This window comes from Andrographis paniculata, unplaced genomic scaffold (assembly GCF_009805555.1).
Source record: "Andrographis paniculata isolate CXL003 unplaced genomic scaffold, ASM980555v1 Contig17END, whole genome shotgun sequence".
In the NCBI taxonomy this organism is placed as follows: Eukaryota; Viridiplantae; Streptophyta; class Magnoliopsida; order Lamiales; family Acanthaceae; genus Andrographis; species Andrographis paniculata.
In genome coordinates this window covers 1,058,495-1,082,807 of record NW_026137457.1, presented here as the reverse complement: position 1 = coordinate 1,082,807, position 24,313 = coordinate 1,058,495, and the positions used below count along the sequence as shown (strand labels likewise).

The following is a 24,313-nucleotide window of genomic DNA, read 5'->3' as shown; positions in this document are numbered from 1 at the left end:
ATATATTAGTACACATACAATTTACACGATAACAAAATAAATTATTATATGCACCTAACTGACCTGTCCAGATGAACTCATCGCAAAATTTTATTTTATTTTATATTATTGTCATAAAAATAATTCTGGATGAGAATAAAAAATACAAAGCTAGAATAAAATAAATAATTGATGTCACATTATAGGAAGACTCTGCTCTCATTAGTTAATCTTCATATTTAATTTAGGTTGACTTAGCTTTAGTGCCAGGATTTGGTTAACCCTTAACAGTTAAGAAATATTTAAATATACTAATTTAATTTGTTCCTAATTATCTATCTATTGACGTTTTCTTGGTCACCTAACGAAATTATTTATAATTTCTCAACTTAAAGACCACAAATAATTTGTTATTTTAACTTTATTATAACCATCTAAGATCACAAATTATAATTCTCATGCAATATTGATACTGAAAAATAGACATTACGAGAAATTTTAATTATAGAACATAATTACCTCACCCCTTAATATATACATGTTTTATTTGAAATAAGTTAAAAATCAATTTTATAATTAATTTAGCGTTGTTGTTGTTGTTGTTAATATCTAGCATAATTTATACACACAATTTTTTTTTAAAAAAAAAAAAATCTATATCAACCTTAGTAATTTCACATCATATATAAATGTGGTGGAAGATTAAACTAATTGCAAAATTATTTTGTAATATATATTTAAATAAAGAGCATAAAGAATAAAAATAACTACTATATTATTCACAATATTATTCTTTTTAATATCATCAACTACAATCATTGAAATAAAAACAATCAAGATATCTTTTTTTTTTTTTTTTTGAAACTTATTGTAAAGGGAAAAAGTCATTTTCCCCTGCATTGTTTATTTCAACACTATTTATTGGATAAAAGAAAAACAAAAAGACACTGAGCACCAAAAAGAGCAGAGGAATAAATAATTGGGAAATTTTATTGTCCTTTGTGAATTATTTATTTTAATTAAAAAAAAAAAAAACAATTATCAACATTTGTGATAACACAATATTATTGTTATTTAAAATTCTTTGGCATGACCATATGCGACACCAAAAGAATTGCAATTTTACAATTGCGACAACAAGCATTATCTTGTAGGAATATTTTTTATTTTTTCATTTCATAAAAAAATGGGATTTTTAGTGGCCCAAAAAGCTATTGCCAATTTTCACACAAGATATTAAAATAAAATTGATTATGATGTTCCCAATTGTGATCCCTATTGCAATAAAAATTTGGGCATCAATACTTCATTTATTGCCCCACTACAAGTCCAATGATCAAGATTCAAGAATGCAACAATACATACACAAAGTTTCTTGTTTTTAGTGTTCTTGTTCAATACCAAATGTGAGTTGACAACCATGGAATAAATACCAAACCCCACTAAAAATAAATAATTTTTCAAAACAAAAAAACATTTTGTCAAAAAAGGGCTAACCCCCATCAAATCTTATCATCAACACAAACACAACACCTGTAATAATTTCTGCATTGAGATACATATGTGACAAAAGCAAGCAGCATCAAATCATTATTGATAATGTAATTTTCATGATCATCCCTTGCAAAGAAAGGCTAATAATTCCTTCCCAACAATATATTATCTCATCTCAATAAAACCTCATTTCATTTAATGGCCATGAAAATTCTAGAAAAAAAATTTACTCATAACAAATGTAACAGAACAGTAACAAAAACCATAGCAAAGGGAACTCAATACACCAAAAGCATCATCAATCAGCAAAAATTTCAAGAATTTCACCATAAAGGAAGAGAATTACCGGCATACGTCGAATTCGCAGTTATCCTTTGCAAGTGTTCCATCAAACGTCGAACAACTATCCTCACCCCTTCCTGGATCGAACATCATCGCAACACCAAACGACAACAACAAATAAAGGATCTCAATTTTGTTAGAGCTAACTAAAGCGCGCTATGCATCATCGATAAAATTACGAATAAAGATAGAAACAATAGACCAAAAAAGCTTAGACAAAATGGAAAATATATTCATCAGTAACCGAGAGAATAATAGGGTCGTTTTTTGTTTTTTAAACGCTATACCGGGCTATAGTCAATCACCCCAAAGGTCATTCTTTCCAATATTTCTAAAAGTTTTTAAAGAATGAATCAAAATAGGAAAAAGAATGAGTTTTTTCTGCATCATATATTCCAAGCCTCATCCTTTCTTGTCGCAGCTCGTATCCTGCCCTGTTTCCTTAAAGAGCTTAATACCAATGAACCAAAATTTAAAAATCTGGTGGTGATTTTACCAAAAATCGCGACCATGGACACTTTAGTAGAAGCAATGCCTGTAGTTTACTGAGCCATGAGTTGATCGAGCCGCATCTTCTCCAGCCAAGCGCCCAAAACAGATTCGTCGACTTGCTCAATTTGATTCTTATTTGCATTTCCACCTTCACTTGTAGAAGTACCCATAGCTTCTTCGGAGCTCGCAACACGAGACACCGATTTTTCCTTCAAATCCTGCGGAGATTCTTTGACGAGCGACTGAACCCAAGATAAGTCAGGCTCCTCGCCACCGTTGAGAAGCTCGAACGAGGATGATCTTTTGAGCTTGCCAAATTCATTGCCACCGACGGCCCAATCTGCGGGTCCGCTCGGGTTTCCCCACTTAGACCATGTTTCGTCAAACGACGCAACAGCAGCCGCAGCATTAGAGTTGAGATCGCGCGAGCTAAGGCTTCGGAATTGCTGCTTATCGTGCCGCGCCAAAATCGACATCCGCGCACTCATCGGAGAAACGGGATCAATGTGCTGAGGCGACATCCTACCGGACCCAAAAGGAGCCTTCATTAAAGAATGGTCGACGTTTCTTGGAGAGTGAGATGTTTTGATAGGAGACAGCATGCTCTGCTGCTGATGCTGAAATTGGTTCAAGACCGCCGTTTTATGCGTCGGTGAGAAAACAGCAGAAGCCAACGTTTGATCGGCGTATCGGGGAGACGAACCCTCCGCAGAAAACATATCCTCGAGATTCGACGGAGTCAAACTCTTCGGATGCACAGGTCGATTCAACATGCCTGTGTTGATATTCGGTTGCGACAAACGCGGGAGCTCATTCACAAGCTGTTGCTGTACGTCGATTTCTCCAAACAAATTCATGTACTCAGGCGGAATGTCTCGAGCACTAAAAGACGAGCGCAGCCGGCTCGACTGTAGGTTGCTTCCTGGAAAATGCAAAGAAGGGACATTTTGCTGCGGAGGCCAGCCGGCGGTCGATATCCCATTAGTCGACGGAGACATAGGCGGAGTGAAAGGATTCGGAGACATCATAGGCACTGAAGAAGGCGAGCCCGGCAGAAGGCTCATGGCTGCAGCAAAATCCAAGGAATTTGCATTAGAAGTCGCCGAGCGCGGTGACGGCACGGCGGAGCCCGTCGAGACGTACAAAGGTCGGAGCTCTTCTTGCGTGTGGGCAAAGAAGCAAACCCGTCGATTGCAGCTCGTACCGTCTTTGCAGAGACGAGTACGATACTGCGCCGGGTGGAGCCAGCACTCGAAAACTCCGTGAGCATATTCGCACATATCGCCTCTCCGGCAAGCCCCCTTACGGAAATCGGGACACGGCACGCAGCTGTAGTGATACTTTCTCGGATCCCTTCTCCGAGCATTTTCACCCGGGTGGACAAACGGGCACTCGGTCCAGTCGTGCGAGTAGGCTCGAGAGCACGGACGAACCTTAAACGAAAACATTCGAAACTCGTCCGTCGAATATATGCTGTTCTTGATGTCAGGCAGCGACGGATCGATAGGGTATTCTTTCTTTTCCGCTGCAGGCAACGATACGGATATATCGGTCGACTTCCCCCCCTTGGAAGGTTCCAACTCCGGCGAACTCGGAGATCCATTAAAAAACAACGATCGCGGCGGAGAACCTGAAATTGAATTCAAATTCGAATTCAACATGGCTCTCAAATCGCCTTCCTCGACCAAACTATCGGTAGCTGCAAGAAGCATACGAAGGGAATCTTTCATGCTCTCCAGATTCGGAGCGACAACGATAACATCGACAGGGCGACGTCCATTTCCATCCTCGAGATTCGGATCCGCACCTGCTGCCAAAAGCAGTTTGACGACATCGACGGCGTTTACAGATCCGCCAGACGCAGCGCAATGAAGAGCAGTGGTGTTATCACTCCCGCACAGACGGTTGACGTCAACTTCGGGAAAGGAGACGATCAATTTCAGCACATCTACGCTACCGTAAGTGGCGGCCACCATCAACGGAGTCATATGCTGCAGAACCATTTGGTTCGAGCCCTTCTTCCGACCATACCACAGGCCAACCTCGTCGACACCCGATAGATCGCCTTCGACGTATTTTTTAAATCCCTCAAAATCATTATTGGCAGCAAGCTCAAGCAAGCTTACAAAAGCATCTTCGGTCTCCACATTCAAGTTCATGGTTGCAAAACTTCGTCTACTCGTCGAAAAAGAATTGGGCATCATTATACAGCCGAATTGCGTCGATGTTCTGAACCTGATTCTTCGCACATCCTCCAATTCGGGAAATCCAACTGGACGATACGATACGGAAACAAACAAAAGGGGCATTAGAATCAGACAAAGGGAAGTGAATAATGCTTGTAAATTGGAAAGGGAATAAAGCTCATTGATTGGTAAAGAAAGTGAAGACTGAATCTGATATGACACAGATTTTAAATCTGCACAAGAAAAATAACCTCAATAATGTGGCAAATAACGAAATCAGGAAACTAAATTTGATAAGATGAAGCAATAATCTCATTTCCCAATTTCCAAACAAAGAAAATCCACAACTGATCAATACTAGCAAAAGATAATGACAGATACTCATCATCAATCAGTCATTACCCCAAAACCATCATCAAAATCTGTTCAACCTCCAAACAGATACTGCAATATTAGCCTTCTTCCTTTCCCTCAAATCCATAAATTCAATGATTCACATAACAAGAAAAAGGTAAAATTAAAATACTAATAAACAACAGCAATTACTTGAACATAGTTCAAGAAGTCCAGAAAGAAATGCTCAAATAAATGAAATCAGCCAAGAAACCCCAAAAAGGGGAAAATAAAACCAAACAAAAGTAGCTAATTAATCCCAACCCCCAAACACTGAGAATAAACACAATCAGATATAAATAAACAAACCACTGTACAAACTACAAGCCCTGTTTAATGCATGCCCCCAAAATCAAGCATACAAACAATCGAATCAAGAACCAAATCAGACTGAAATCCATACAACACATAAACCGCTAACAGCAACTGAAATAAAATAAAATTACAAGAAAGTGTATACAGCAAGCATACATATGTGTATTTTGCAAAAAGTAAAAAGAAACCCTAAATTTTTCTCACCAGGGAAGAGAGACAAGAACCATTAAACGCAAAACCCCCCCTCGGCGGAAGCAAAAATTTCATTCTTGGATGAGTATTGTGATGTATATGCAGTTGGGATTGATCTTTGTGGGTTAGAAGAAGAGGGGCTTAATTTCATCTGGGATGGAGTATTTATAGATCTAGTGAGAGAAAGTCATGAGTGAGAGAGAATCAGAAAGAAGGGAAGGGTGTGTCATCGAGAGGAGGGGAAGGGGAGGGGGTAGAACTGTTGCTGCTTCTTCTTCTCTCCTTTCTCTTCGCCATTTCCTATGTTAAATTTTTGTTCCCTCTCTCTCTCTCTTTTTCTCTTTCTCTTTCTCTATCTTCTCTCACTGTAATAAATCCATAGGTAGTGTTGCACATTTTTTTATATTTATTTATATATATATATATTTCGCGATTGAATATTGTCATAAATTTCTGACTAAATTATTGTTTTTCCGTAATCCATAATAATTTATTATATTTGGTCGGAATCGCCTGCCTCTGTATTCACCTACTTTCGGTCCACCTGCACCAGCTTCTATAGTTTTATTTTATTTATGTTTAAAGTTGAGTTTTAATTTCAATTTAGAGTGTAATTGCTTTGAGATTTTGAAGGAAATTTTTTTAAAAATAAAAATCATAATTTTTATTATTTTATTTTTATATTATAAAAAACTAATTTTATATTTAAAATATTATGATATTTATTTTGATTTAAAATTTTATTATTTAAAATATAAATTCAAAATTCACATGTCAAACAAATGCACCCTCAAATAGTAAAAAGTACTCCTTTTGTCCCACATAGACACGGTATTTAGGAGATGTGTAATTAGTAGATAATTAATAATATATTAATTAAAATAATTATTCTATAATATAAATAATTATAAATTAAGATTTCAAAAAGGGAAAGTCACATGAAATGTGAGACGGACAAAAACAGCAACATGGACATGATATGTGGGACGGATGGAGTATATATATTGGAAATTGAACCAGATATTTTCAAGTTTCATGAAATATAGAAAATTATATGTATATAATTACTATTTAATTTATCAAATTTTTGTAATAATATTACATGTAATATTGATTTTATATTAGAATACTAAAATGAAAAACACCATAATAACAAATCCTCAGATATCCACCGAGGATATGTAACATATGTTTTCTTTTTTTGTGTTTTTATTGCTATATTTACTCTTTAGTTTGTATTAAAATATTATATAGTAGATATAACAATTATTTTATTTGAAAATATAGTTAAAATTTTTATTTAACGTGTATTTTATCATAATTTAATAACCTTTTTATGCAATTTATTATATTTATATCATAATCTGATGCTCCACATCACAACATAAAAGCTTCATATAATTACAATAGGATAAATTGTTTAAATAAATATTACTAGAATATTGATAGTTTACCGTCCAACATTTGACATTTTTTATTAGTTAACTGCACTCTTTTTGTAATAATTTTATATTGATTACTAAGCCAATTAAATCCCTTTTGTAAAAATTTTATTTTTTATAATTTACAAATAAATTTGTATAAAATTGACGGACAAATAAAATAGTCCTTCTATTATTTAAGTTCTATATGTGTTTATTTCGTGATTTGTTATTATTATTTTATTTTTTGTTTAAATAATATTTTGAATGTAATATTTTTAAAATAAAATTATATATTATTATAAAAAAAACCTTTATAGTAAATAAATTGAAATATTATGTAAATATTAGTTCATTTAATTGGTGTATATTTTAATGTGACGTATATTTTTTTATTTTTTTTATAGTAAAAAGAGTAGAAAAGAATTAAAAGAGTTGAAATTTTGTATGATTTTTTACTTAAATATATATATATATATATATATATTCATAAGTAAGAAAATGGGCCTATTTTTTGTCCGATAAAGTATTTGTTAGATATTGTTCAAATTTCTGTAATATGATTAAATGATAAGAATGCATGTGATGCATTTCTTTCTATAATCATATATTCTTTTCATCTTATTTCAAATAATTATTGAATTTGAGATACATACTTTAATCTAATAATGACAGTGAACTATAATATTATCTTATTATATTTTTATATAGATAATATTATTGTTAATTTTAGAATAACAATTAATAGATATAATTTAAATAAAATTAAAAAATGTGTTTTCAATATTTTAAATGTAACATCTTAATAAAATACATGCAACATAAATACTATTTTATAGATAATAAATTTTTAAATAATACAAATAAATAATAAATAAATCTATTTAATTTATAATTAAGATAAAATAATTTCATAAAAAAAAAAAAGAATTTTAAACATAGATAAAAATATTTGTGTATTGAGAAAAAAGATAAAAATAAAATAATTTAAATTTGAGTCCTAAGATTACAAAATTAATTAAATTGATTTTTATTTATTAAATATATTTAAATGTATCGGGTAAAATGATATAGATAAAAACTATTTAGTCAATTGAAGTAGAACGAAGGAGTACAAATTTTATTATACAATTAATTGTTATATTATATAAATATCATTTTATTACAAGTTTAGGGTGTGTTTGTTACTTTGTTTGATATTTTAGTTTTAGGTAAGAAATGAAAAATTATATTGTCAATATAAAAAGTAATATTTTATATTAAGTATTGACTGTTTGTAAATAATATAATATATACTTTTTTTCGTCCATCGAATTTTTTCTTATTTTCATTTTTCTTACCAATTACTAATATTGACAAAAACAAAACATTACTTTTTTTTCTTTTTTTTTATCTATTAGCTTTTCACTTCATATTTATTTACAATAAATGTTATTATTTTTATGGTATTTTTTTTTATTAAAGAATATTTTGATACGATATTTTATCAGATAAAATAATACATTTTTATTAAAAATCGTATAGAATAAAAAATATTTATTTCAATTTTAAATTACAAAATACAAAATATCAAACAAAGTAACAAACACACCCTAAATACAATAGTTATTTTTCCATAAATAATTATATCACCATAAAATTATCCCTATTTTTTCATTATTATTACACAATTGTCACTACTTTTTTATACTAATATACTCACAAAGGCAAAAAAATCATTTATCCTTATTTTTTATCAACTACCAATATACTATCAATATTTCTTATATATCGTGTCCAACACAATTCACTTAAATTTATAAATTTGAATTTGTTTGATTTTGGTTCAAAATTATTTTTTATTTAAATATTATTTTAACATATTGTTGTTTTAAAACAATAGTAGTACTCTCTCCGTTCGCCTTAAATGGTCACATTTATCTTTTTCGTCATTGTATTTACCATTAAAAATTTTTATATTTGTATAATTTTTTTTACAAATGTCCTTCTATTAGTATTATAAGACATTAATGAAAGTATTTTTGTAATTTTTTCTTAATTTGTACTACGTTTTGATATAAGAATTAATATTAAAAAATCAACAAGATCCTGAGAGCCGGGAGTAGCATAGTTTCTTAAAAAGTATGCACGAACTAAATAAGATTAATGTCGGGTATCAAACTAAAACTAGACACACCCCTAATCTTTCTAACTCAAACTTGAGATTGGTGGTGTTCTTTTTAAAAATATAGTTTTATACTAATGTAAATGTTTGATTAATATAATATATGTAGGTGAGACAAATTATTTATTTTAATAAATAGAAGCAAATTTCAAATCTAAAATTTACAAGTTTTCTACCTTACGCATGCTTTATAGATACAAAGCGTATGCTAATATAATTATCTCATCGTTCATTATAAAATATTATCATTTTTATAAGCATACTTCAAATTCACCCCAAATGCAACGAAATTCACTAGAAATTACATTCTCGCTCGTCACCAGCACAAGCTGACATGGCGTGCATTTATTGGTTGAACTTTGTCAATATTGAGAAACCAGTAATGCAATACAAACACCGATTTAATATTTAAAATTTATTTTGTACTATTACAGTATTTATATATAAAATAAATATATCAGTTGAATTAATAGCTTATAACTGACTGTTAACAATATAATCACTTGGAAGATGTATAGTAAATTATACTTTTACTATTGCTTCAGTAAATACCTAAAATTTATAGCCATAGCAATTACATGCATAAATTTTACTAATGGCACTTTAAATTTATTTATTTATTAATTAATTGTTAGTTACATATTCTTAAATTTTACTATTATTTGACCCATAATTCTTCAAAATTGGCGTCGCGACAACAAATAGAAATCCGACGTGTGGAAAGATGATGACCCACAAAAATAAGACCGTGGGATTAAGGGTAACCGTCCGAGGAGGTGAAAAGGCAAAACAGACGCGAAGCTGGGGGAGGGAAAGGCCACCTGTTCAGCCGGTAACCGAGACGTGAAGTGGAGCATTAAACTGGAATTGAATGTTGGTTTGGAATCCGCCAATCAGAGCGACGGACTTGAGGCTGAAGTCAAATATGGTTAAACGTCGAGTCAAATCGAAAGGGAAAAAAATGAAATAAAAATAAATAAATAAGCAAAAGAAATTTGTGCCAATTGAATTTTAGGAAATTGGAATAAATACTTTATGATTATTATTGTCACTCTTAATAAAATCTATTCGATAACAAATTCGAAAAGGATAAGAATGTCTTTTCATAATTTGTATTTTTTAAATAAAAATTTGAGGATTAAAAGTACTTCACAAATCATAAACGATTCGGTTACTAGTAATTAGTGGAGTAATATTTATTACTTTCAGTACTTTTTCTAATACAAATAATATTCTTCTTCCATAGAATTTATGTTAATCTGAGTAAGTTAAATAAAGTGAGATAAATTTTTAATATGTTAGTATATTATAAGCACGGATAGCAAAATTATAAATAAATACAATATTGAATCAAATAATTAATTAAGAAGAGATTTTGAAACAAATTGAAATAAATTTGTCCATGCCTTAGGCTGATGTGTCATATCATATGTCTGAGTAATATATTATAATTTTATAGTCACGAATTTACTTCTACGTTATTAAATCATCCATTATGAAATAAATATATATTATTATTTTTTATTTTTGTTTTTTTGTCAAAACCTTAACGGGGTGTGTTTGGTAACAAGTAAAGTTGGAAAGCCGTTGATGTCCTTGTCGAGGGAGATGCCAACATTACTTCTCTCTACAAACACGGTAAAAAAATTAAGAATTTGTTTGATTATGTTTTATAATTATTTATATATAAAGATCCAATTTATTATTTTTTTTCTAAGCTTTATATCGTACATATATTTTTATTTAATGTATTAGATAAAATTTTCTTTTATCAAACTATATTAATTATTTATTTATACCAAGTCAAATAACTATTGCAAACAATTTTTTATTATCTTTCCATGATTTTTAATCATTATTCCCTTGTGCAGCAAAGTATTTTATTTGATGAATTGATTAATATAAATATATATTAAAAAAATGATTGGGACATATATGAGATACAGTATTAATTTCGCAATCTAAAATTCATATTAGGAAGTTGGAATTAATAAATGCTCATAGTCTTTTTCATTAATTACCTACTTTTTAGGATTAGATTTTAGAAAATTATCGTTTATAATTAAAATTTTCCATTATTTTAATCAGTTAGGGTTATGTTTGGTTTGTTCTTGTGTTTTGTATTTAAATCTAGATAGTGATATAATATAATGTTTTGTTAGGAAAATTTTTATTACAGAAGTTTATGGATATTGTATGATTAAAAACTTGGCAAAAAATAGAAAAAATTAAAATAAAAAAGAAAAGAAAAGAGATCACATACAAGTAGAGAAAACTTCAATTATAAAGTAGTACTTTAGGGTTTCCTTAGTACAAAAGTAATTGCACAATTATTTTAATTTTAAAATGTTGAGTAGTTTATATATTATTATTGTTATTACATATATACACGATAATATATATATATATATATAATGATTCTTGGTATACAGTAATTATTTCTGTACTAAAAGTTGAATTCTTACTTTATGATATTATTGCAATGTTAATGTATTTTGGAATAAATTATGATAGAACATTTTTGTAAAGAGCAACGGAATGAAATAATTATAGATTAGCAGAATATTATTATTACATATTTTTTAAGAGCTGAAACTTCAATTTACATTAAAAAATAATAATAATAATAATAATAAAATGAACTCAAACAGAGAATAATAACACAAGTAAACAGTACTATAACAAAGCCCATCAAAATTCTTAAGCAAGAACCAAAAAAATTTCATATGTGATATTCAACTTGTATAAATGACACATATTTAATTTAATTCATCTACCTAATTTTTTTGTATATAAATAAATAGTATAATAAGGATATTTTTACTTTAATTTGTAAAAGAATTATAACACAATATGATACAAATTGCTTTAATTTAAATAAAATGTACCTTGTATTAAAGTTCATTTTGTAACAATTGTGTATAGTAAATTTTAATTCTGATTCATTTTTAATTCAATATTCTCTAGTAAAATATATTTCCATCGTATCTTATCACATCTTTCATTGTTGTGTTTGATTGAAATATTTTCCCTTTTTTAAATAGTTTTGTTGCAAACATGTTCAGATTCATATTCCTTTAAACATGCATGAGAATTAAAGTAACTGAAATCAATAATAATAATAATAATATTAATAACTACTATTTGCTGGTAAGTACTTGTGCAACAAAATAAAATAAAATTGATCGAAGATTCTTTGCAGCACTAACTCGATTGCTATAATAAAAATAACACATACTATATAATTTGATCATTAGGGTTTTCTATTGGGAAGGATAAAAATGAATGTTGGGTTTGCATGATTTAATCTTGCATATATACATGTTTCAACAATTTATTTTATTTGTAAAGTTGTACTAATTAATATTTGTGATTCTTTTCAAGTAATTATATTGTCCCATATTCTTATTTTACAAATTCTAAGTGCGTAAATCAACCTAGCTAAGCTATAAATCAAACGAGTAAGCTAAGAGATCATTTTAGGTCACTTACTAACATGACTAAGTTTTGTGGGTTTTTTATTTTTTATTTTTCTAATAATTTTTATTCTTATTATAAGTTCAAACACCTGATTAGGTCTAGCCCATTTTTTAATATATATCTAAAGATTCTTTTAATAAGATTCACTAATACATACATATTATAAAATTTTCAAATTGAAATTGATTAAAATGTGTTTTCAAATTTGAAAGGATTTAAATAAAGTTTTTTTTTTTTTTCGGGCACATAATATATTAGAAAATCGATCCATGATATTATATTATATATGTAATTATGTGTGTTAGAGAGAATTAATATGATGAAGGAATCTATGGATAATGAAATAATGGGACAGATGGCAAGAAATGGTTGTTTTGGGTGTTGCTGTCATAAAACGAAGGGATGATAGATTTTGGACAACTACTTTTTGTAGGATCTAATTTCATATATCGATTTGGAGGTGGGATGTGCCGATAATATATATATATATATATATATGTTTGTGAGTGTGGGTGTTTTGTCGTTTTATGAGTATGAAGGGCATATGGTATATGATATGTTGATTGCATGGGCCACATTATATGCATAAAGAAATAAAGAATTATACATTAATGGGTTAGATAGGACTTAGGACCTAGGACCTAGGAGTAGATTTATTTATTTATTTGTATTAATTGGAATTTGGAATGCTATTCTTCTGTTTTTGTAAGCTTTTAGAATTTATTTATTTTTTAAAATATTTTATAAAATAAGAAAATATATTTTTATTGAAAAATATATATAATTGAAAATAAAATAAAAAATTAAAATTAAAAGAAAAAACACTCGGCAAGTTATTTCGAATGTGCAAGGTAAACCAAGCCTTTAGTGGGCCATTAGTAGTTTGGGCTTCATATTCTAAAACTTGAAGGCCCATAGACAAAAAAGCCCAAGATACTAAATCCCATATTCTCCAAAATTAATGTGAAAAAGCTCATGGAATGCTTTTAGAAGATCATTTAAAACATAAAATTAGTCCAAAAGGAATATATATTTTATATATGAGAGGATCAAAACATGATCTAAAAATCATTGAAAGAAGTAAAATTCAAACAACCTTAATTAATATTTCAAGTGTAGCAGTTGATAGAATGTTATGTAATAGTTGTAATGTAGTGATCTACACAACCTTTTCCAACTTTTCAATTATCTAATCCCCCAATCTTAACCTCACATGTTTGTTCTATCTGAATTTGGTCTCAATGCTTACATTATCACACAAATATTTTACCCCAAAAAGCTATTAGGGTTTCTAGGGTTTTTTCAAGACCATCCACACATTTTCGCGGCTATTTATTTCGATAAGTTTGGCGCAACATTTCCATTCTTACACACAGTTTCTTACCAAGAAATGGCTGTAAGAGTATCATCTGATCAGGGGCCAAACATGGGATCATCAAAGGATGAAAATGAGAATTTTCTTGAAAAATATTGCGATGAAGGTTTAGTAAAAGCGAGCGATGTATTCTTGCAAAGTGAATGTTCGACACCGAAGGACAAGAGATTGAAGATCACGATGTGCCCGCCAGCCCCAAAGAAGAGAAAATTAACGAGAAGTTGCTCGGTTAAACGATCACGTACTCAATTTTTCAATCATCCCGAGATTGAAATATTTTTCTTGTGTGCCTTCAAAAATCTTGTTTAGGGTTAATATTTTTGTTGTTAGAATTGAAGGGGTGTTTTTTTTTCTTGGTGTTTGTTCCATGTCTGAATTTGGTGGTTACAATAAGTTGTGTGAATATTTCAGGTATTTTCAATTATTAGGGTTTCATGTTCACATATTGAATCCAGTTTTATTTATTTATTTTTGTTATCATGATACAATCTTAGGTATATTGAATCAAAACCGAGATATTTATAATAGTCAAAATATGGTAAAATTTCCAAGCAAATCAATTTAATCAGTGAAATTTGTTTTGTACTTGTTATCAATTTCTATCGTCAAAAGGATTATTTCTCTAACAATATGTAAAGTTGTGTTTATTATATATATCTCTATTTTAGTAAAAATATGCAAGAAATGTTTTTGTGTAAGTTTTTTTTATGCAATTCATTTTCACACTTGCTAAGATCGATATCTAAAATTTCTATAGTTAATTATTTAATAAAATTACAGATTGGATCAAATGCTGAAAATATTTTCAGCACAATGCTGAACACTTACATCTTAATTTGTGTAATTATATTAATTATATGATTTAATAAACTAAATCATATAATAAAATTTTGAAGTGTTTCAGCACAGGTGCTAAAACTTCAATTTCAGCACCTGATTCGTTCTGATAAAATTGATTTGTTTGTAGAATTTTGTTTAATTAAACCGTAGATACTAATTAATCACACAAACAAATAACCTTAAGTGATTTTTTCATGCTTTTTAATGAAACTTGAACTTGTAATTATCCACTTAAATCGAGAATTCATATAACTATTATATGTAATTATTTATTTAATTATGCAAGATTATTAAAGCTACTTATAAGTTATTCCTACCTTCTCAACCAACCAATCGTTAACTCTAGAAAGAGACAGATGGCAAGTTTTTTCATCGTGGGAAATATACTAGATTTGGCTCCTAAATCTTATCCATGGATGTGACACATTTTTAATTTATTAATAATTTCTTTTGGGGGGGACTAATCTGCAATAAAATCCATAATAGTAATAATAATTATTATTTTACTACATCACTAATCTCTAAACTCTAATCTTCAATTATTTGTCTTGGGGGCATAGCTAAGCTAGCTAACCATATATATATAAAGTATTGTTATTTTGTCATTAGTGTTATTTATTTATTTATTTAACCTTTGGGCAAAAATAAGTGGCCATAATTTGTCATGATGGACGCGTGTAAAGTTCCCGATGCGCGCATGCGACGTCGTTTTGGTGCCCGGGGAGGAAATAGCCGCCTAATATGCCACCTAACGGCCGGACAGTGTCGTAACGCCGTTGAGTCATCTCAACACGTGGCCTTTTTTATCTTCTCTGTGGGACCTACATTGGACACGTTGAGCTTTTTGTGGGTCCCCCAAATCTATAGCGTTTTAATTTTCTGTTCGCTTCGGACGTGCTATTACGAATTTGCCCCCTTCCATTTTTTTTGGCATTCTTTCTTTTATATATATTTTTTATTTTTTTAAAAAATTAGAACAATTTATTTTATTACTTCCTCCGTCCATTAAAAGTTATTATTTTCTATTTTCGTTCCTCCCAAAAACAAAGGTTACCATTTTCTAATTTAGTAATTGTACTACCTATTTAACATAATAAATATTTTTTCAACTTACAATATATTACACAAATGTCATTACTTTTGTATTACACCATACTAACAAGGGTATTTTTCATCTTTTTTACTATAATTTAATATAATATTAATATTAAAAAATCTATATGCAAAAAATAAACGCCACTCTTCCAACGAGATGAAGTGAGTATAAAATATATTTTAATTTTTTTTTTTTAAAAAAAATATGGGTTTGTTTAGATAGGGGTTTTTGGAAGTTTTTGAAAATTTGAAAGTTAAAGAAAATAAAAAATTAGTATTTGATTTAATATTTTGTAAAAAATATATATATATATATTTAATGTCATATTTTTTTAAAAATGAATAGTGCTGAGTAAAAGTGTGCTATTAAATGAGTAAAAGTGTGCTATTAAATAGAGCGATGTTTGGATGAACGGTCTTATTAAGTCTTAAATTAGATGTCACATCAAATTTCATTATATTCACATTAGCAAGATCCATTCATTTTTCTATTCATTTTTCTACTGTAATATCGTATGTAACTAGAATATTTATAAAAAGACTAAAATAAATAACTTTTTACATTCGAAGCAAAATCGATAATTTGCTATTTCAATAAGACCAACTTTGATTTTTATAAATTATTTAACTAGCATTTTAATATGATAAATTTTTATAAATAATATTAATTTTAATTTTAAAACGGCATAAAAAAGAAAAAATCACCACTATATTTATAAATACTCATAAATTAAGAAAAGAGCAAGGAGGAGAGGGAAGTCATTTAGGGCAAAATAGGGGGTAGTTCTGTGCCCTAATTTGCGCCATGAAGGATTAAATTATTCCCAGCCGCATTTGTAATGGAGATCGATGGAGTGCATCGCTATCTCGGATGATAATGATGATGGCGACGATGATGACGACGAGATAAAAGCAGACAATGAAGTTTCGAATTTGAAAATTCGCTCATCATCGGAGGACACGCACCCCCCTCCCACAGTCTCTCTTCTACAGTTCTATATATCCATCCATCCATCTGCCGAATCATTTATATATGATAGTTGCATTCACCTCTCCACTTCTCAGCCAAGAGAAATAATCTGACGATCCAACGAATGACTGCCTTCCTTCTCAGGTTTAAATTTCTATTTCTTCTTCATTTCGATTGTTTTTTGGTTGGTAGTTAGTTTGTCAGTATACAGTCACTGGTGTATGGCTGCCTGTCTTCAATCTTTGATTCTGAACTGTAAAACTCCTGTTTGGTATCATTATTGATTACTGCTTTTGATTTTCATTTTTGGTGTTCTCTCGTCTTGTTGGTTTAGGCCTTCTGTTTTGTTTAGATGATCGTTTGGGAGTTATGGTTGAGATAATATGGTTAATGCTATTGGCTTATGATGAATATGTTTGTTAAAGTCCACGTACTAAAAAATAGCAAATTTGAAGGGATCAAGTTGAAGATATATATATATATATATATATATTTTGTCTGTAATTAGATCATCATCAGGTGCTTAATAAAGAAAGGCTAAGATTGATTTATTTTGATGAATATATAAAAACTTGTTGGAATTTATGAATTCATTCTTCAATTAGGGTGTTGTCTATTGAATTATTTTATTTTCTAATGTAGAAAAATTATTAACATACAACATATAATTTTAATTTACAAGCATGTGTTATTTAAATGATGTGTGGTGTATTCAATGAATATATCTTGTGCTAAAATTATTGACTGTTGGTATTGTGTAAATTATTATTGTAGGCTGCAAATATGTGTATTTATAATCTCTCCGTTCTAATTTAAAATATTTTTTTTATCATTTTCGTCTGTTTTACTTAAAAGTATTTATTTTCTATTTTAAAAAAAAATAATCATATATTAATACTAAAACACCTTTTGACTTTCACTTAAATTACATGTACAATTACTTTACATAAAAAAAATCAAAAGACAAAATTGTCAAAAAAAAATTTAGCTAATAAAATATTAGTATTATTTCTTAATTTACTATAAACTCAAAAAAAAAAAAAAAAAATCCTTTGATTTGAGGGGAGGGAATATTAGATATACTCTTTGTCAATGTATTGCTTATTTATATTTCATTTCATATGCTCTTTGTCAATAATTTTTATGTTGTAAACAATAGCCATCAAGAAATATATAATAATAGAAGCGATGTGAGCCAAATTATTAATAGAGACGGTTTTCTTTAGCAATTATTGTCTACGGTGTATTATTATTATTATTATTATTATTATTATTAAATGTTTGCTTCAATTTTAAGGACATATGCATGGGTATTTTGTAGGAACTATCACATGTTGATGTGATTCCACAATGAGTGAAAGAAAAAACAATCATTTTTGCAGTCAGTCAGTATAAATTTTTTCCCAATTTATTTACCATGCAATCATTTTTTTTTTTATTCTTATATATTATCACATTAAATCTACCATTTTTAAAAAAATAATAATAATAAATTCAAAATTCAAAATAAATCCCCAGAAAGTACACATTCTAAATCTAGAACATATGTTTTTAGTGTAATAATGCAATACACTGATGTTTGATATTGCATCGGCTTATATTGCGATATTTTTATTAGATGATATCAATGCTCATTTCACCTAAAAGATTAAAGTTTAAGTTGTTTGAATACATATAATTTATTTACTTATTTACAAACGGGACTCAACTAAGATCTTTATTTTCAATTTCTTTCTTACAATGGAGCAGCAGTAGCAGCAGGCCTAATGCAACACCATCACAATAAATGCGAGCAGGAAGAACTCGATGCCAAAGGCCATAATTTACTCAGAGATGGTTTGCGATGCCGTTATAGTAGCCGCGACAATTTTGCGCGGTCGAGTAACCAAACAGGTTTGATGTCTATCGATCTCCTGAATACATATTGGGGAAGTGTAGTTTCCGAATCAGAATCCAGCTATATACAGAGCTTTGTATCCACAGATTCAGGTTCTATCACTATTTCCTTACATTTTGGTACCATGATTATTGATTCATGATAAGTTTCCTTGATTGTTTTTCTCCGAATATTTGCGCCTTTTGCCCCGTGAGCCAGAGGAGTTTTTATTTTACTCGCAGAGCGGAGACAAGAGCAAGAAATCCTCGCATCATCGATGGCACCGGCTCGAGCAATCGGCCAATATTTGATGCAAGAACCTCGACAAGATCATATTGCAACCTCGGATGTAAGAAAAAACAGTTATATATTCATCTTGATGAACAAAACATCGATTCGATTATCGGTGTCGTTCTGTTTCAGGCAGTCTACTCGTATTCTTGCATCGAACTGCCTCTCAGGGATGGTGCTCCGTCGAATACTAGTCAACCACAGTTGGTATACATTCCCCACCCATGTTTTCCAATCTCCAATACAATTATACATTTTTGGCTCCGTTTAGACAGAATTTTTTAAAAAATTTGAAAATAGTAAAAACTTAGTATTTGTCGTGATGTTTTTGAAAAAATTACTATAGATAAATAGTATTAAAAGTGTCTCTAACATATGTGTATATGTGGAGATGTATCCTGCCGTACAATGTGGCGCGCCCGTTGATCACGGAGTGACTCCGTCGCCGTCCATGGTGTTTCCGGAGGAGCCGGTGTACGTGAACGCAAAGCAATACCACGGGATTCTAAGGAGACGGCAGCTGCGCACGAAGGCAGAGTTGGAAAACAAAGTTTCAAGAATCAGAAAGGTTATCTATCTGGTAAATAAAATTTTATTATCTACAAAATGATATTCTTAACAACACAATGCCGGCAGCCTTATCTCCATGAATCGCGGCATTTACACGCCGTGAGACGGGCCAGAGGATGCGGGGGTCGATTCATCAACACAAAGAAGAACAGCAACAGCAACAGCAACGACGAGTGCAATAATGGCGCTGGCAAGGATTCTGGTGGCCGGTCCTCGTTGGAGTCGGATGCGCGGCCACCGGGGATGAGCCAGGAGGAGGTGTCGCTTGAGGAGAACAAGGGCGTCGAGTTCTTCCAGTGGAAAGGGTTCTTGTCCGACTGACTGGCCGGCGTCGCATGGCATGGCATTGTAAGAATTTCGTATTTGTGTACATAATATATGTATATATATATATATATACATAAGTAATGTCACGCTGGTCATCATTTTCCATCCTACTTTTTGAAATTTCTCAATGTTATTATTACTTGGCGATTGTTGCTAGGTTTGCATGCAATTAAATTTGCATTAATTCGAGAAAATAGAAATTGATTATAATCATGTCAGTCAAAAGCTATTATTTAAAATACTTTTGGTTTGTTTAATTTGATTTTTTTTTTTTAATAGAACATATAGGTCTCCTTTAATTAAATAGAAGGGTTTTTTTTTTTTTTTTTTTTTAGTTTTGAAAATTTTAAAAATAATAAATATTTTAATATACAATTTTACTAGATAGAAATAAATAGAGCTATGGAATTTTTAGGTTGTATATGTATATATATATATATATATATTTTTTTTTTTTAATGTGAAGATAATTTCGTGTTAAGTTGCAAGTTTTACCACCTTCTTCCATGTAAACACAAATACTATATTCCCAATCCCGTCTTACTACACATTATAATTTTTTTTGAATTTGTATTAGTATTACTACATAAAATTAGTGTTGGCCACCGAAGGGAGCATTTTATTACGAGGATGATCTCTAAAAAAAGAAGGATAAAGACGTAGTAGATATTTATGTGGATGTGTATTGTAAACTACACATATCTAAACATCTTAAGGATTTAATTAAAGCATTACACACAAGGAACCATTTTTAAAAATTGATAAGTCGCACCTGTCGTCTGTCTGATTATGGTCAGCTCAGTTTTGGTAAGCTGTTTATATCACACATCCATTATTTAAAAAAAAAGGGGACAAAAAATTTACACGCAAATGATCTCTATATCCACCCTCGTATTAATTTTACAGAATTGAATACCCCATTCTTTTCCTATTTTCATTCAACTCAATTCAACATTTCTTTAAAATATAATAAATATTTATTTATATAATAAATCAATAAAATTGTTATAGTATCAAACATAACACATTCAAAAGACATCTATGCGAAATTCGATTCCTTATAAATAATAATAGTACAGTAAAAGTTTCACTAGTAAAGTAAAAGCACCACTGTCAATTCTCACACTAACACATGTAACATGTTGTAATTGCATCATTAAAGATGGCAACAATCCATGTCTTAAGTTCCTCAGAACACAAAAAATGGCACACCCTTTGTCATACACACAGTAATTCTTGATCCCTCAATTTCATCACACACACAAATATCCTCTCTCTCTCTCTCTCTATATATATATATATATACTTCATAATCTATCTATATCTCAAAATCCACACTTAGAATAGAAAGGATGATCATAGTTATAGTCCCTTAAAGGTTCAAAAAGTAAAAGGGATTTCCTCATGCACCACACATCCATATCATATCAGCAAACTTATTGCTGTTGATGATGATCATCTCTTCTTCTGCAAGTAATATTTACATATTACCAATAGTTTTGGCGTTCCTCTGAGGGATTCGATTTCTTTCAATCAAAAGAAAGAGCGCTTCATGGGAGGCCGCCCGACGGCCCTCATCAAGTTGGATATTTCAACAACTTTGGCCACTTTTGTGCCCCTCTTGGCCTCGGCAGAAGCTCGCCTTTCCTCCGCCTTGCGGTGGGCTTTTGCTATGTCGTTCTGCATTTTCTCATATGCCTTTGCCCTTTTCTCCTCCAGCTTTCTCTACACGTACACGCACCCGACAGAAGATTATGTGTTCCATGAGATTATCCATAGCGTCAATCAATCAAATAAGATGATGGTAATAATAAGGATTGAACAATAAGATTATCCATCTATCAGGCAAACAATTCATCTATCTACTTCAATTCAATTAAGCTTCTGCTTGATGCAAACAATTAGAGATATGATCATGTTCAAGAATTAAGGGGATTATCATCTCTGTTCCTCAGATGATCATAAATTTAGCACACAGATAGATAGCATCGGAGCATCATCAGAAAGTATGAATGCAGGAACTAAGCTAAGCAGGATATGATCAAATCAACAGACTGCAGAGCTAATTCCAAAATCAACACTAAACTTTGACATAATGAAGAAATTAAATTGTTTGTTAGTTAGTGCATATGTGTTGGGATTACCTCGATTTTCTTCATCCAAGAGGATGCCTTCTGGACCTGTTCCCCCTCCCAACCATTGATAACCGCATCCTCACGCTTGAATCGGTTGTTGATTTTAGCAATTTTAGCGTTCTGCCAAGCGTTTATCTTCGATTCCACCTCCTCTTTCTTCACTTGCTGAACGGAAACGTCGCCGCCGTTGTGATTTCCGTTTCCGTTAACGGTAGCGAGAGTCATTCCCTCACTTCCGCCGCCGCCAGGGTTGGTAGCCCTAGGCGATTGAAAAGGATTGTTATCGGGAACAATCGCCAGGGGATTGGTCTCCTCCTGCAAATTCTCCTCCTCCCTAATTCTCCCCAAATTATTCGAGCCAGATTCATGCTCCGTACCGCCGATTGTGGATCCGGCGAGGACCAGAGCGCTGAATTCCCGACTCATAGTCGAGAAATTCTCGGACGACGCCATGGATAGGTTCGATGATCGGCGGCTATTCGTCTCCCAAGCTTCCCTCTGCGGTCGCGGCGCCCGCGGCGGAGTTAGGGCATGGATGTCCCTGATTATTGGAGAATCGTCATCTCGATGACTGCGATTATCTTCTTCACTAAAACTCCCGCTCCTTCCGCCATTGTTGTACGCAATCAAAGCCCTTTGATCTCCCATTACCTCAAAGGAATTCCGCAGTAGCAGTTCGCGCCTCCGTTGTGTGTTTTCTTCAGTGACGACAAAAAATCGGTGAAGAAGGAAAGAGACTAATCATTAACCTAAACCAGTCTATATATTCACTCAAGAACAGGAAGTGTTATTTTCAAAAGCTCCATGGACCTCAACACCACCAAATCACAGACGCGATAATTATCGTGGGGCCCACCCACTACTGAACGGTAGGATTAAATTGGGCTTGTGCTCCGTGGAGCTCCATAGAAATCTCATTGAAGACATATGACCCACACGTGACACACCCATGCAATGCGAAACTAAATAAGGCAGTTGCCTAGATATTGGCAAAATGCTGATTTTGTTTCCGATCTTTCAATTTAGTCCTCTAACTTTCTTCTAATTCAATTCCTTTCACCGTAAACTTCTTAAAAATTTATGGGATAAATTTATTATCCTATAAAAAAAAAACCAACTAATTTAAAGAAAACATTCCGAAATTCTCATGTTCTATAGTTAGGCTCTATTTAGATAAGGAATTTTAGAGTTTTGGAAGTTTTGAAGAATAAATAAATACGATAAAAATTAGTATTTGATACAATATCTTATCTTATTAAAATAAAATTAAAAATATTTATATAGAAAATATCTTATCTTTTAACAATCAAATCTTTTATATATCTATTTTTAAGATCAAATTTTATTAACTATGACTCATAGTGATTATTTATTTAATGTGTATTCCTAAATAAATTTATATTTCAAATATTCAATTTTTTTTATTTTAACAAAAAGAGCTCATGATAAAATAGAAATAATAAACCCTAATACAGATAGAGTTCATGTTCAATTTCTATTGGAGAATTTAAAGGGGAAATATGGAATAAGAAATGATTTAGAGGGGGTGCATTGCAAAAGTTTTTGAATACAATGTTGTTTGGGGAGTGTCGGCTGAAGCAGGATAGGGCCCACCAGAAATTAGGTTTAGTGGTGACGGTGCCGCAGTGGTGGTGGTCTGTACACGCGTCACTGTTTGATGAATGGCAGTTTCCTATTGGGTGAGGCTACCTCTATGGGCCCCACAAATATCCGACCATTCGATCGCCAACACGTGTGCGGATGTCGGATAGTGCTCTAAATGCATACGTCACATGCAATATTAATAATCAACATTATCAACATAAATATATTAATATTCCCTCCTTTTTTATATTTATATATTTTTTTTTAAGTTTTAAAAATATTAATATTATATTGTGATAAAATAAAAATAAAAATAAAAAAATTAAATTTTTTTTATTAGTATTATATAATATAAAGGTAATAATATTTATATAATATATTGTAAATTAGAAGGGTATTTGTAATTTTAAGTAGATAGTACAATTAATAAAAAAAATTTGATATTTTATTATTAGATTGATCAAAATAAAAAAAATAGATAAATTATTAAGGGAGAGGGAAGTATACGTTACTCCTTCCTCCTTCCTTCTTAAATACTAATATTTTCTTGATATGTCTTAAATACTCTTAAATATTTTTAAAATAAAAAATAATTTAATGTATTTAATCTCTTTTTTATATTTTATTTTATCATATCATTCACATAAATATATATATATTTATTATATTACTTAATTATCAAATTATCCAATTTGATACTATCCACCAAAATTCTCATGTCTGAATACTATATATCTTTTGATGCTCTGTTTTGTTTGTTTGTTTATTTTT

At 30.7% G+C, this 24,313-nt stretch overlaps 3 protein-coding genes across 3 annotated transcripts; 1 reads left to right on the top strand and 2 right to left on the bottom strand.

The window, feature by feature from the left end:
- Window positions 1-2,026: 2,026 nt before the first annotated feature.
- On the bottom strand, window positions 2,027-5,775 carry LOC127264741 (zinc finger CCCH domain-containing protein 30). The gene is made up of 2 exons (XM_051294249.1): window positions 5,406-5,775; window positions 2,027-4,579 (listed from the first exon to the last, which is right to left on the bottom strand). The coding sequence occupies exon 2, from the start codon at window positions 4,509-4,511 to the stop codon at window positions 2,358-2,360; it is 2,154 nt and encodes a 717-aa protein (XP_051150206.1). The 5' UTR covers window positions 4,512-4,579; window positions 5,406-5,775; the 3' UTR covers window positions 2,027-2,357.
- Window positions 5,776-16,681: 10,906 nt separating this feature from the next.
- LOC127265637 (nuclear transcription factor Y subunit A-5-like) lies at window positions 16,682-19,900 on the top strand. Its single transcript, XM_051295536.1, has 6 exons — window positions 16,682-16,882; window positions 18,488-18,727; window positions 18,857-18,963; window positions 19,038-19,112; window positions 19,297-19,473; window positions 19,542-19,900. The coding sequence occupies exons 2-6, from the start codon at window positions 18,505-18,507 to the stop codon at window positions 19,794-19,796; spliced, it is 837 nt and encodes a 278-aa protein (XP_051151493.1). The 5' UTR covers window positions 16,682-16,882; window positions 18,488-18,504; the 3' UTR covers window positions 19,797-19,900.
- A 1,019-nt stretch (window positions 19,901-20,919) lies between these two features.
- LOC127265822 (remorin 4.1-like) lies at window positions 20,920-22,677 on the bottom strand. The gene is made up of 2 exons (XM_051295835.1): window positions 21,947-22,677; window positions 20,920-21,527 (listed from the first exon to the last, which is right to left on the bottom strand). The coding sequence occupies exons 1-2, from the start codon at window positions 22,583-22,585 to the stop codon at window positions 21,336-21,338; spliced, it is 831 nt and encodes a 276-aa protein (XP_051151792.1). The 5' UTR covers window positions 22,586-22,677; the 3' UTR covers window positions 20,920-21,335.
- Between the last annotated feature and the right edge of the window lie 1,636 nt (window positions 22,678-24,313).